A 14,610-nucleotide genomic window follows, 5' to 3' on the forward strand; every position below is an offset into this window, starting at 1 on the left:
CCAGTACTCAATCTCACTCAATCACTCAATCACTATCCTATCATCCTTTCCTTCCTTACTCCTTCACTTTCATCTCTTTGTCTTCTCATACCCTTTCAGCTTGTTCACACACATGAAACGTACCGACTATCCCAATGCCCACCTGAGCGCAAGCTTGTGAATCGTTATAACGAACATCGAATCAGATAGACGACTTGGGTGCTTCTTTCACACTCTCTTTGATATTCATCAGAATTACTCACATTTTCCCCCACGCTAATAGTGGGATAACACATAACCCTTATATATCACCTCAATGAACGACAAGGAGAATAACAACGTATCTCAATCTGAACAGTATCTTGGACCGACATTTCATACGCAACAAAATATCACTACAATTTCTAATCCCGATAATAACCAAAATATCGGCGAGTCAAGTAACCTGCAATCGACAGAAGATTCAATAATCACACCTTGTACTACCCGAAAGAAACCAAAGAAGCAAGACGAACAACTCAAATCAGACTCCGAGCCTGTACTTACTCGTCGATCAGCTAGATTATCAATCAGCAGTAAAACCGCTCCTGAATTGCCTGTTTCTGGTCCCAGCTCTGGTGGCAAGGGAAAGAAAAGAGTTCATATAGACGAGACTCCTCAAGAAGGAGCAAGTAGTAAGAAGAAGTGAGTATTGCTTTCCTTTTCCCCTCGGTTTCCGAATACCCATCGTGTCAATATATCCGCTATTATGCTTTTGTCTTGGGCATATCGATTGCTTCTTGTACCCTTGGGAATGTCATCAAAGGAGGAATTTCCGCATACAATCGATCCAGATAACGACATGATTCATCGTCAATGTCCCTGATTTTATGTGCTGACTCATGCTTATCACATCCAACCAGGCCACGAAGCTCCTTTTCCGCTCTTCCCGTACCCTCAACATCGATTGATAGTTCTAATACCCCAACACAGATAGATAGAAAAGGAAAGAATCGAGCCGTCCAATCCCTCTCCCCTTCCACTCTTGCTTTACCCTCCGCCGAGAATCGGTTCGCTCCGACCAAGCCCCTAACGCAGTCTGCGAACACTCCGACTGCCAGTGGAAGGTACGACCTCAGACACAAGTCGGAAGAGGTCCAAACAGCTACACTAGGAGATAGTGATAAAGGAAAGGGAAAGGCAAACGTATCTTCAAGAGGGAAAGGCAAAAAGGCCGCGTACAAAATGCCCAAGAAAGCCAAGTAGGTCTCACTCTCTTTGTACTTCGTGCAACTTGACTCGGTTCTGACTATTCGATAAATCAGTACCAAGCAAAAGCGGCCTACTATTGGCTCCTCTAGCGATAGAACCAAAAAGGGCGATAATTGTAAGCCAAATCTGTACTGCAGCAACGATCACAACTGACATCGTCGCTTTCTTAGCCGCTCGACGCCTTGATGACGACACTTTGGATGACGACGATACTCATTGGGTTGACGAGCCTAGTTACTCACGTCGAACCGGTGGTCTGTTAGATGATGATGACAACGAGGATGAAAATATGGACAGATCGGATCATGATGATGAGGATGAAGATGAAGACGAGGATGACGAAGAAGCGAATGAAGGAGGCGAAACTAATCCTTCTGGTAGGCCAGCTGGAAATTCTTACGATCGACTTGCTCGCCTCGCCAATGATACCGGCCTTCATCTTGATGAAGCCACTGCAGCAGCTATCTTTGGCGGTGGTTTCCGCGCGTTCGGAGGTATGATGTCTGGGCTATCCAATCGTTTTAAACAGCTCAGGACCAATCTAAAATCCCGACGAATTACCACTAGAATAGCCGCTTTGAGGGAATGCAGCGAACTTTTATTGGTCAGTACTGAAAATACTCTCGGTGCATCTTTCTCCCCTTCATCGTTCGCCACCGAATTCATCGCCATCTTGAATGGAAAACCGAATATCGATGAGAATCAGGACAGTGGAGATGAAAATCAAGGCTTAGACGAAATGGATGAAGATGCGCAACTAGCTGCTGCGCTTGCTATGAGCTCCGGTGGCATGATGCCAGCCTTAGGAGGCAGTGAAGATGAGATGGAGTGTCAACTCTTAGCCTGTAGATGCCTCGCTCATCTCATGGAAGCTCTTCCCGGTTCCGGACATACCCTTGTCAACCTTGGAGCTGTCCCAGTATTGTGTTCAAAACTGGCCGAGATCACTTATATAGAGTTAGCCGAACAGACCCTGAGTGTGAGTATCTTCGGATGTGTATTCATGTTGGACAGGCGCTGATGACTTCTGTATCTTCGTAGACTCTCGAAAAAATCTCTGCCGAGTACCCCGCCGCTATCGTTCGAGAGGGTGGTCTGGGGGCCTTACTAAATTACCTGCCTTTCTTCTCTACCAATGTCCAACGAACCGCCGTTACCGCTGCAGCAAATTGTTGTCGAAATATCTCAAGCGATCATTACGCTCAAATAAAAGAGGTCTTCCCTATTATTCGAGATACTCTCAGTCTAGGCGATCAACGACTCGTAGAACAAGCAACCCTAGCGGTTGTGCGAACTATCGAATCCTACAGGCATAATGCCCAACACCTAGAAGGTTTACTCGACGTGCCAACGGTAACAGCTATCAATGCGCTACTCATGCCTTCTGGAGGATCACCCCTTGTCTCACCATCAACTTATACCCATCTTCTCAAAGCTCTCACTACTTCCGCTCGAGGGTCAGCTAAAGTGTCTCTCGCTTTCCTTGATGCAGGAATGACTAGCACCATCTATCAAATCCTCACTGGAGTATTGCCTCCCGAACATGACGAAGATGAACAAGGTGGATCCTCTGGAGGACAAGGTCTTGCGGGAGGTGTTGCCGATATGGCCGTTCTACAGAATCTCGCTCATCGCCCGAAAGACCAAGTCGAAGAAGCGCTCGGACTGATCTGCGAATTGCTCCCACCGGTACCAAGGGACGGAGTATTCGATCCAAAATTATATACGGAGAAAAGTCTATCAAGGGTCAAGAAAGGAAGAAAAGCAGATCGGCCAAGTGCACCCAGAAGAAGTAGTCGGGTCGCAGATGCCACCACTTCCGGTGCTTCAACTGCACCTCCAACTCCCTCTGGCACTGACGTTCCGCTTCCAGGCGAGGCTTCTACCCCTACGCCCGCTTCAACTTCAGCTGCCCGAGAAGCTGCCTTGCTCAAAGCCATGAAAGATGCGAATGCCCAAATGGATCAGCGATTAGAGTTACTCAAGTCCAATCCCGAGATTATCGGCAAATTCATCAAAGCGGTGGTACCTGTTCTTGTAGATGTATATGCTGCATCGGTGGTATTCAGAATAAGAACAAAGGTCCTGACTGGTCTAGTCAAAGCAGTAGCATTTGCTAATCCTGATCAACTTAAGAATACCCTACGAGTGAGTTCACCTTGTTATTTATTATCGAATCGTAACTCATAATCACTCAGTCCGTTCCCATGGCAAGCTTCCTCTGCGCTATCGTCTCCTCAAAGGATAACCCTATTTTCGTGCAACACGCGCTTCAGCTAGTCGAGCTTCTCGCAACTAAAATACCTGAAGTATATCAAGCTTCTTTCCTGAGAGAGGGGGTCGTCTTTGAGATAGATGCGCTTGCCGAGCAAGAAATGGCGAAGGAGAAGACCGCTAGAGAAGCTGCGTTAGTCAAGACAGAACCAGAAGAAGCCGAAGAGCCTTCTGCGGATGCTTCAACTAGTACACCTTCCGCCATACCTCCAATCCCTGACGACTTGAAACCTCTTCTTACGCTCGCCGGTTTCGCCGGTGGTATCTCTCTCTTGGGGGAACCAGCAAGTGGCCCATCCACACCCAAGCGATCGTCAAGCTCATATCTTGAGCCAAGCGATGCCAACATTGTTCGAGCCCGCATGCTCCAGGCGAAGAAGGTCTTTGAATCTGGAGGAGAGCATCATCAAGCTGCTTCCCTGGTCCTAGACGAAATCAAGAGGATGGTTCAAAAGTTATGCCGACATGAAGCCAACGAAGCTGAATTACGAGATATCCTTAGAGATATCGCTTTGCGATTCTCCAATGTCGACCAAGCACTCTCGTCATTTGAACTTCTCAAGAGTGGCTTGGTTGATGGAATTCTTGAATTTGTTGACATTGATGGCGAAGTCACTTCAGCCACTCGAAGAACAATGTTATTCGAAATCTTTTCCGACACAACCCTATCGACACCTTCACCACTCACCATGTTAGTTAAACGACTTCACGAGAGTTTAGGCAGATTGGAGAATTTTGATGTCGAGATTGCCTTTGGAGGTGGCAACGATGCGCCTCGTCCTTCGACATCCACTTTAAGTAGGACAATGAGAGTGAGACTGCAGGCGGAAGAAGGCGAAGATATACCCAAGCAGGTCCAAACTCTAAGCGTCACGATTCAGGCTATAGCTTCGATGCAAGCGCTCAATGATTACTTGCGGCCCAGAGTAGCTGATGGTAATTATGGCTCAAGCTTATCGAAGTTTTTCGCCGCTTATGCTGTAGGAATGAGTGAGCCTGGCGGTGCTGGAGGAAATCCGACCTCAAGATTTCTCTCCGCACTTGCCGGTGCTCCTGGTCCAGGAGAGGGCTCTTCCTCGTCTAGGGCTCCCTTGCTTGGGACTTCCAATCCTGCTGCGTCAGGTTCTGCTGAAAATAAAGCCAAATCAGCTGATGTGAAGGACACTACGGACAAAGCTGAGGAGGAGAAGGAGAACAAAGGTGAATCGTCAAGCTCCAAACCTCAACGCAGGCGAAGTGCCAGACTTAGTGCACAAGGTACAGGCGAGACGTCTGCTTCTGCTGTACCACTTGGAGAACCATCAACACCTGCCGCTACAGCTGCTGTCACAAACAGTGAACCTTCTATCCTGCCCTCTATGCCACTCGACATGGACTTTGATGACTTCTCGGACGAAGAGGACGATTACGATCATGAGGTAAGTGCATGTCGATAGTCAACACATCCCTCCGGTAACGACTAAATGTGACAATTAGGTCTTTGAGGACGAGATGGAGGAAGAACTCACTCGACCGACAGAAAGCGTAGTGAACATGAATGTAGTTGCTGGTGAGTTTGTTCGCGCGCAGAATTCAGAAGGTGAGCTGAAGTATGTCATGTCGTCAGACGGTACTCGTGTCGAAGCAAAGACACCAGAAGGCACACGTATAGCTACCCCGCAACAAAATCCTCCCGCTGTAGCTGCTTCGGGTTCGAATGCCGACACCGGCGGCGCCAGTACACCCAGAGGATCGTCATATGCTGGCGCTGTAAAAACCGCACCATCCGATTGGCATCTCGAATTCAACATCAACGGTAATAAGCTGTCGTTGGATGATACATTATACGGAGCTGTTCATCGAAATCAGAACGCCATTTCTGGTGGTAACTCTGCTGCCTATGGCGGGATCTACAATTTACCTGTCACAATCAAATTCAGAAAGGTGGCAGGTCCGGCTAAGAACGGTGAGCTAGCTTTGTTTGCCTTTTGACTGTTTGGCTTACCGAAGCATGTTTAGATGGAGCTGCCGAAGCCCCGTCTCCAGCCACAGTAACCTCGACTTTCCCTATAGGTCTCGAACCTTCTACTCCTACATCGAAAATTTTGAGATTGCTTCGGGTCGTACATAATCTTTCTGTAGAAGGTAGAGATGCGATTGGGCACGGTTTGAATGATGGTGGCATACTTGACGAGAAATTGTTCGTCAACAATAAATTGACCGCCAAATTGACCAGACAACTGGAAGAAACGATGATAATAGCTAGGTATGTTGCCTTTGTGTATCCAATCGACGTTGTAAGACTGCTAATTGAAAGGTGTCCATGATAGTGACTGTCTCCCTGACTGGGCAATCGAATTACCTAAACATTTCTCATTCCTCTTCCCCTTTGACACGCGATACAATTTCCTCCAATCAACTTCTTTTGGTTATGGTCGCCTGATCACTAGATCTCAACAAGCTGCTCATTCCAATAATCGAAACGGTCGTCGAGATGATGTGTCTCATTTGGCGAGATTAGTCAGACAAAAAGTTCGTATATCGAGATCTCAATTGCTTGAATCGTGCGCGAAAGTATTGGAAATATACGGTACTTCACAAGGAATTCTCGAAATCGAATACTTTGATGAGATTGGAACCGGATTAGGACCGACTCTTGAATTCTATTCCTTAGCCTCCAAGGAATTTGCAAGGAAGAATTTGGGTATTTGGAGAGATGAAGATGAATCGAAAGAGAGTGATTACGTTTTCCATCCTAAAGGTTTATATCCTGCTCCTCTCGATGAAAAGCAAAGTGGTTTCGAATCGAAATTATCTTGGTTTAAGACTCTCGGTCTTTTCGCTGGACGAGCTCTGTTGGACACAAGAATTATCGATGTCAATTTGAACCGAGTATTCCTGAAAGCTATACTTGGACAGCCGATCAAGAAGAACATTCCTACTTTGAAGGTAAATTACTGAATATATCCGGTACTCGACTCGCAGCTGACTCAGAAATCATACATAGGCTATCGATGCTCACCTTGCTAGATCACTGGAGAGATTGCAGACTTACTTATTTGCTCGCAAAGAGATCGAGGCTCTCAAACTGGTCAGTTTACGCGAGCTCCGGAGGTATGAGTGAGAAGCTGATTCGAGTCTGATGCAGCCCGCTTCTTCCCGACGAACTAAACTTGCGGCTCTGACAGTGGGTGGAGCAAGATTAGCCGATCTGTCACTCGATTTCACCCTACCTGGATACAGCATCGAACTTGTTCCTGGGGGATCACTTATCGATGTGGACGATTCGAATCTCGAAGATTACCTAGATAAGGTACTTGAGATGACTTTGGGCAGCGGGGTCGAGAGACAAGTTAAAGCGTTCCAAGAAGGTGAGCTGTAGCGAGTCTGACCAAAAGGGACTGAGGTCTAATTCATTCGCATTCAGGCTTCTCATCGGTATTCTCCGTCAGGGATATGAGGATATTCAGTCCAGATGAGCTGGGGTTATTGTTTGGGAATGCAGATGAAGATTGGTCAAGAGAGAGTGAGTCGCATATTCTCGCCACAGCGTTTCCGGCGATGTTTCGCTAATGTTTTACGCTTTTTAGCCCTCGAACAATCACTCAAGGCGGATCATGGGTATAACCTGGATTCACGCGCTGTACAAAATCTGTTGGAAGTCATGGTAGGGTATGATAGGGAGCAAAGGAGACAATTCCTACAGTTGTACGTTCAATCTTCTTCTAACTGAACTGGTGGTGTAGCACAATAACTGATCTTGGTTGATGGTAGCATTACTGGGGCACCTAAGTTGCCGATCGGAGGATTCAAGGGTCTTACACCTCAGTTCACTGTTGTGAGAAAACCGCACGAACCTCCTTTCAAAGCGGACGATTATTTACCCAGTGTTATGACTTGTGCTCAGGTAAGGCTGAGCACTTCTACGCAGTAAGAAACGATATACTGATTTTTGATTCATCCGCAGTATCTGAAAATGCCAGACTATTCAACCAAAGAGATCCTCGCTGCTCAAATTGAAAGAGCGATGAAAGATGGCGGAGGTTCTTTCCATCTTTCCTAATTTAGCTTTGTTAGCTTGCCGTTACTTGTATCCATCAGCTTTTTTCCCCCTTTCATGTTTATTATAGTTGAACAAACAATACATAGAACTGTATATCATCATCGTTACCATCATCCTCATACATCTAATTCCCGTTTCTAGATCTCAAATATCCTCATGTCCCTGTTTGATACGTAGAAGCATGTCTCATTATGAATAATCGATTTGAACACTGGAATTGATCGACAAATTCCAGGGCCGTTTTATACCGAGATCTGAATATAACGTAATCTCTTGGCGCGTCGGCACGTTATGAGTAACGGTCGGACCGGTTTAGCAAGTGGATACCTATCCACCTGACCTTTTTAAGTATGCATGAATCAAGTGGCCCCTCAAACTAGCTTCACTGCAAGGCATTTTTGAAGAAGATCAATTTGTGGAAAACAATGAATATAATCATCCTTATCGATAACAACAATCAATAGTCAGGGCTTGCGTCCCTTTGAAACAACATAGTGAAGATGCCTTTTCAACAAGGTCCAAGAAAAGCTGAAAAAGATGAACAAGGAAATACAGTATATCCTTGTTTATGGATCGGTAAGTTTCATGATTATCATCATCAAACATGTAATCCCACTTGATCCACCAGATCCATTCAAAGATTTGATTGTCTTTGAAATTTCAATAAACCTCGATTGAACAATGAAGAGTGTTTAAGCTGATCTAATATGATGATTTATAGGTTGTAAGAAAGCTTTTGGGACCGCTGGACATGTAAGTATTGGTTTTTGGTCTACGAACGATCTGAACGCCTTACGAGAAAGATTGAGTGGGATGAAAAGGATCCACCTGAAATTCAATTCTCATTTCAGTGGTGGAAAGTACATGATTAAAAGTCTCATTCGATAAACTATCAAGCTAATGACTTCTGGTTGTATTATATATAGGTAAGAAGACATGAGAAAACTCATGTAGGAATTACACCTTATGCATGTCCGCATTGCGATAAAAGCTTTAATAGAAGTGATGTACGTGCGAAACATGTTTCCACTATGCATCCTGAACGAGAAAGTCAAGGAGGTTCTTCTAGCTCTGGTATACTGGACGGTGATGATGAGCGTCCTAGGTGAGTAATATTTGGCCCAAGTTTATAATGAGAGATCAAATAACTGACTTTCTCGTATATATGTGGATAGCAAAATTCGAAGATTATCAATTGATGAAGATTCTCCAAATCAAAGAGAAATTAATTTGAAATCTGATGAAGAACATTTAAGAAGATATTCTACTTCATCAGATCATAGAAGACCTTCAATATCTGAAATTATTCATCCTCAAAATCAATCATATAATCCATTTATATCTCCATTATCAAATACAGTACCAATTCCTATACCTGTTCAAGTATCTATACCAACTTCTAATCAATCAATTCAAGATCAAACAAATCAATCCCCGACTATAAATTTGGAACAATTATGGAGTACTTTCAATAATGATCCATCATCATCAAATTCAAATACAAATTTACCAGATTCGTATTCTAATACAGGTTTAACCCCTATGACTAATGCTTTAACAAATGGATCTAGTCCAAATGTGAGTATGTCAGGTTCAGGTCCTGCAGGTATGAGTATGATGCCTCCTCCTCCTCAACAACAAGTCAATACTGGTACACCTTTCAGTGTTCCATCTGTTGGATCTTCAAATTCTGGTTTTATAGATCCTGCTCATTTAAGTGTGGGTACTTCAGCAGGTTTAAATGGTGATTTCGGTACAGGTAAGAATCATCCGATTACCTTTTTTATTCGAATCTCTAGCTGAAAAGGTATTTTGACCAGACTTATTTGGCGCACCTTTACCCCCTGGACCACCTCTAGACCCATTTGATCCAAGCTGGGAATGGTTTGGACATGTTTTTGGTTGGGGCTCAGATGAGAACATCGATTTGGATATAGGTTTACAAAGTAGTATGTTCGATAAAGCTGGAGTAGGACCTATCAGTTCGACAGATTCTCTTAGCGCAGCATGGTTATTATGCTCTACGCCAAGAGGAGGAAGTCCGGTAAATGGTGAAGATTCAACAAATTGGACTAAAGCGGCTATGGGTATGCCTGATCCATTCGGAAGAAAAGATGACACTTTATGGGTGAGTCCGTTGATAATTGTATCCTTGAGTCGCGCGCTAACGTACTCATCTATTGTCTTAGCCAAGCGTATTCAAACCTAAAGTACCTGATCGTCCATTAACTTTAGCAGGAGTGAAAGCTACATCTTCCAAACTCTCTAACAAATTTAACAAAGATCCTGTAGATCGAAATGCGATTCAATCAAATTTTTCTAATGGTGTAAATGAAACTTCAAGAAATGCAATGCTTTCTTTAATTTACTTATCACATCAACCTCATTGGATGATACCAGATGTAGAAGATTTTCCAGATGCAGAAACAATGTCTGATTTTGTTGATTTATATTTCGAGAATTTTCATCCACTTTTTCCAATTGTTCATAAACCTACTTTTTTCAATGGTGATACACCCGCTGTACTTTTACTCTCTGTAGCTGCTATAGGAGCTACTTATGCCAATAAAGAATTTGGACCTTTGGCTGTAGCACTTTGTGAACTTGTACGAAGAATGATTGCTTGGATGGTAAGTGCATTTGAAATCCTCATTATGAGAACAATTTGATTAATGCTTTTCTTCTGTAGCGAGGGAGTGATCAAAGGGCGAAATTCGATCGAAATACTCTACTTGCATTCCTTCTACAAACTGCTTTGGGTATAGCATGTGGATCAAGGGAAATGTATTATCATGCAGAAATTTTTAGATGTAGTATTGTAACTACATGTAGAAGATTACATTTATTGAGAGGAATTGGATCTGCAATGAATGATTTATATGCAAAAGAAGAATTTCCAACAGATGATCAAAGGTATAAAGCTTATATGGAAGATGAAACTAAACGAAGGTTAGGTTGGGGTGTATATGTGAGTGAAATTTCATTCGTTTGATTTCATATTCAAGCTGACATAAGGATAACATGATGATAGTATCTTGATTCTCAAATGGTCGCTTTACTTCACATTCCAGCGGTATTCGCAGTCAACGAAGCTGGAATACACCTTCCATGTGATGATGCCTTGTGGGAAGCACCAGATGCAGCTTCTTGGGCTTCTTTAATTGCCAATGGAGAAGCTACAGATCCTTATAAAACAAGACCCAAATTCTTAAAAGTATTAGCAAAGTCTTTGGCAGGTGAAGATATTGGTTTGAAAATGGATGATTTAGGTTGTGCAATTATTTCTTTAACAGTTTGGAGGTGAGTAATCGATTTTTTGAAAACATTCGGCGAATCTTGTAGGTGAGAAACTGAATAGCAAATATGTGAAATATCAGAATGTTACTTGATCAACAAATGTTACAGAAAGCCCTTGGTGTAGGTTTGACCGATAACGGTATGGATAAACCTTCATATACACATGAAGCTCATGTATTGGAAACGTAAGTCAACGAATAAAATTTAAAGTCTCTTGCTCGATGAATTTAGAAGAATATCGCTAAATACCTTGATATAGTAAACCAGCATACCTTTTATTGAGATTAGCGCAAACCACATATTTATCACCTTCACCAAGTCACTTACGTTTGACTCCTGCAGCATTATATCATTCAGCTTATATACAATTTACAAGACCAGGTTTGATGGATCGTATAAGACATGTTTCAGGAAAATATGAACCTGATATGACAACAAAAGGATCTTTAGGTTGGTTAAAAGCATGGATGAAAGATGGTAAAGAAGTTAGAAAAATTTTATGGCATGCAGGTGTACTTAATGGACTATTAGCTGAATTTTCAAGAGGAAGTTTTTCAGAATTATTTTGGACCTTTGATTGTGCTTTAGTTGTTTGGGCAATTGTTAAATATGCTCCTCATCAAATTACCAATAAAGGTTTAAGATCAGCTCTTTTTGCTGCTAATTGTAAGTTTTTAGGTTTTTTTTTCTTTTTTCATTTGTTTGTCAAAATTAAGAATTTGATAAAGCTTATTTATTTAAAATGAAAAAAACGAATTTAGGGTTTGATACTATACCACCTAATTTATGGATAGCTCATGGTGGAGAAATAGTATTTCCTTATCTTGGTTCTTCTTCAAATTGGACTGTTTCAAATCTTTTAGAACTTTTTATGAATAGATTAGAATCTATGAAATGGGGTTTAGCTGTACAATATAAATTAGTTTTAAATACTTTATTAGAAGCTGAAAAAGTTGGTAAAACTTTAGCAGTAGATGGTGGTAGACCTAATAAAGCTAGTGGAGAAGGTAAAGAAGATTATACAGATTCTGATGGAAAGTAAATAAAGTCGGCTAATAACGTACAATGTATACTTTTTATTTATAAGATTTGACAGAACGGAACATAACATCAAGCATTTCTGACCTCATTTTAATTCGATCATGCATTGACTGGACATGAGTCGTCACTCAATCAGTAGCATAAAATCTATGCATAACAGCTACATGACTTCTTATAACACTATACGCAACGAGCGCCATCTGTCTTTTTCCTATTACACTTAGTTCTTGCCGTAAAGAATTCTAGCACCTTCAGGGGCATTCTTGTTGTTGGGCCCGTACCAATGAGGGAAACCCTATAAGCAATCAGACATTTAGCTTCTAATGAATGAAATTCGATTGAGGTAGAAGCGAACTTACGAAATCGGAACCCCAAGGAGGAGAGTTCACTCTGGTTTGTTTACCACTTTCAGCCAAATCATCTAATTGTTTAATTTCAGAATCATCTAATTTGATAGTTTTAAGATTAGATTCAATTCTAGAAGGTGTAACTGATTTAGGAAGAACAACAATATTTTTAGAAACTAAATAAGATAATAAAATTGTTGCGGTAGATTCATTATGTTTTTCAGAAATTGAAGTTAAAGTTTCATCTTTATGAAGAGGAGAAGAAGTTGAACCTAATGGAGAATAAGCTTGAACTAAAATACCTTTATCTTGACAATATTTAATTAATTCATGTTCTGGATTATAAGGATGTAATTCAATTTGATTAGCAGCTGGAACAATTTTTGCTGTTTTTAATAATTTTTCAATTATTGGAATTCCTGCATTTGAAATTCCAATTGCTTTTACTTTTCCTTTTGATAAAACTGATTCCATTTGTTCCCAAGTTTTAGATTGATCCCATTCCCAATCAATATTTCTTGATCCATCTTCTTTAACTGGGAATAATTTATGTGTACCATTAGGAGCAAGTCTAACTGGCCAATGAATAAGATAAAGATCGAGGTAATCTGTTCCAAGATCAGAAAGTGTTTGATCTAAACATTCTTCTACTCTATCATGGTATGATGACCATCTATACGTAGATTTTGAGATATTAGCTTTGCTAAATATGTTCTGAATAGGAAATTTGACTTTCAATCCTGACTTACACTTTAGAAGTAAGGAAGATTTCTGATCTAGGTATACCGGAATCTTTGATTCCTTCACCGACTTCTTTTTCATTCTATTATTTGCAAAACATCATATCAGCCTCAGTCATTATAATAGCAGTATACGGCCTGTTTTCGAGTACATAAGACAATGATGACGATTTCTCGTTTACCATATCCAAATACCGCCTTATCCCTAACTCCGCTTCGAAACGGAGATAAGCTGAAATTCGATTTCAACTTACTTGGTAACATAAAGCACCGTCGATATGTCTATAACCAGATTTTAAAGCGTGAGCAACAGCAGCTCGGACCTCTCCAGGTTTAGCTTGCCATGTACCTATCGTCATGAAGAGCATCATAAGCGCGACTCATTGACAAGTCTTCGGAGGTGCTAGGCAGCCGACTTACCAAGACCGATAGCGGGAATGGTGGCTCCAGTGTTGAGCTTGAAAGATGGTACAGAAGTAGCGGCCATTTTGATTGATTTACTGATGTAAACGAAATGAATATAGGTACTAGTATGTATGAAGAAAAGAATGATAGGATCAGGTGGATACCCATAAATATTATAGTCTTATATATATATATCAATCTTTAACCGCTTGACGGTAATAGATATGACAACGGTGAAATGTTAAACGGGCCGGGATAATACCGGACCGAAAGATCCGATTAATCTGAATCTCATTTATCTCAATTCGACCCAGCTCATCACGTCATACTCCACATTAAGTCTGTCACCTTCGAAAGTTGAATTAAATCAAGCGATCAATGCTAGAGATAGCCTTGGGCTGTCTTTCGAGATTATTGCAGGCAAAGCATGATGACATGATAATCCACACCACGGTGCGATATTTGGAAGAATCGATGTCGACCTTATTTGGAGCTCTTTCGCGGGGAACTTGCTTCGGCCACCTCCGAACAAGGAAGACAGATCCGTTTCCCCTTTGAAACAGTGCACTAACCGTAACTGACCCTTTACTTCAACATCAAAGGCAAACAACAATGACAATAAGAACATTGTAACATTGATACTCGAATGAAAGCTTATTCTCTTATTCTTCCTCCCGTTGTCCCTCGTCATCTGGTAAAAATGATTTCCAGGCCTCACATTACTATACAAGACGATTTGATCCGATGATATAGGGTCTAATAAGTGCATATCAAAGGCGCCGGGAAGGCATACACAAACAGAAGACGTAGAACGTTTTTACCTCGACAACATCCTCAACTAATGACTCCACCTCTTGCGCTTGATGTTACGTGACTTAGAGGTACACAAAAACAGCTAAACTTACTTACTCCATCTTGCGTTTTCACGACGCCAGAAGCATATATATGACTACTTAAAGGATGTAATCAGCTGCGAGTACGATATGGGAGCAGAACGGTGCGAATATTAGGATCAGTGGCTTGAGTAAGTCAACCTTTTTTCCCATTGATACCAAAATCGCCATACATTATGAACGACCATCAAAAAGGTACAAAAAGGTGGGGAATGGTAGTGAAGTTACAATAAGATACAGTCAAGTGGGGTAGAGCCAAAGGAATCAAAAACCAATTGAGAACCTGATCTAGCCAAAGCCGACTCATCAAAAGTACACTCAAATGGGATGGAGGGGATCCA

At 41.8% G+C, this 14,610-nt stretch overlaps 3 protein-coding genes across 3 annotated transcripts; 2 read left to right on the forward strand and 1 right to left on the reverse strand.

Annotated features, from left to right (window-relative positions):
* Positions 1-295: 295 nt before the first annotated feature.
* I206_104817 (uncharacterized protein) lies at positions 296-7,546 on the forward strand (the record flags this gene model as incomplete). Its single annotated transcript, XM_019154120.1, has 16 exons — positions 296-663; positions 882-1,220; positions 1,284-1,345; positions 1,401-2,209; positions 2,272-3,378; positions 3,429-4,922; positions 4,981-5,053; positions 5,111-5,449; positions 5,503-5,749; positions 5,814-6,432; positions 6,491-6,574; positions 6,632-6,854; positions 6,911-7,009; positions 7,074-7,191; positions 7,258-7,390; positions 7,451-7,546. The coding sequence occupies 16 exons, from the start codon at positions 296-298 to the stop codon at positions 7,544-7,546; spliced, it is 6,210 nt and encodes a 2,069-aa protein (XP_019012860.1).
* Positions 7,547-8,046: 500 nt separating this feature from the next.
* On the forward strand, positions 8,047-11,885 carry I206_104818 (uncharacterized protein; the record flags this gene model as incomplete). The annotated part of the gene is made up of 11 exons (XM_019154121.1): positions 8,047-8,122; positions 8,268-8,299; positions 8,473-8,651; positions 8,722-9,305; positions 9,367-9,674; positions 9,736-10,176; positions 10,236-10,514; positions 10,578-10,846; positions 10,924-11,028; positions 11,103-11,509; positions 11,605-11,885. The coding sequence occupies 11 exons, from the start codon at positions 8,047-8,049 to the stop codon at positions 11,883-11,885; spliced, it is 2,961 nt and encodes a 986-aa protein (XP_019012861.1).
* A 219-nt stretch (positions 11,886-12,104) lies between these two features.
* I206_104819 (uncharacterized protein) lies at positions 12,105-13,458 on the reverse strand (the record flags this gene model as incomplete). The annotated part of the gene is made up of 5 exons (XM_019154122.1): positions 12,105-12,179; positions 12,244-12,904; positions 12,981-13,054; positions 13,226-13,320; positions 13,392-13,458. 5 exons carry the CDS (start codon positions 13,456-13,458, stop codon positions 12,105-12,107), a joined length of 972 nt encoding a protein of 323 aa, XP_019012862.1.
* Between the last annotated feature and the right edge of the window lie 1,152 nt (positions 13,459-14,610).

This window comes from Kwoniella pini, chromosome 6, assembly GCF_000512605.2.
Source record: "Kwoniella pini CBS 10737 chromosome 6, complete sequence".
Lineage (NCBI taxonomy): Eukaryota > Fungi > Basidiomycota > Tremellomycetes > Tremellales > Cryptococcaceae > Kwoniella > Kwoniella pini.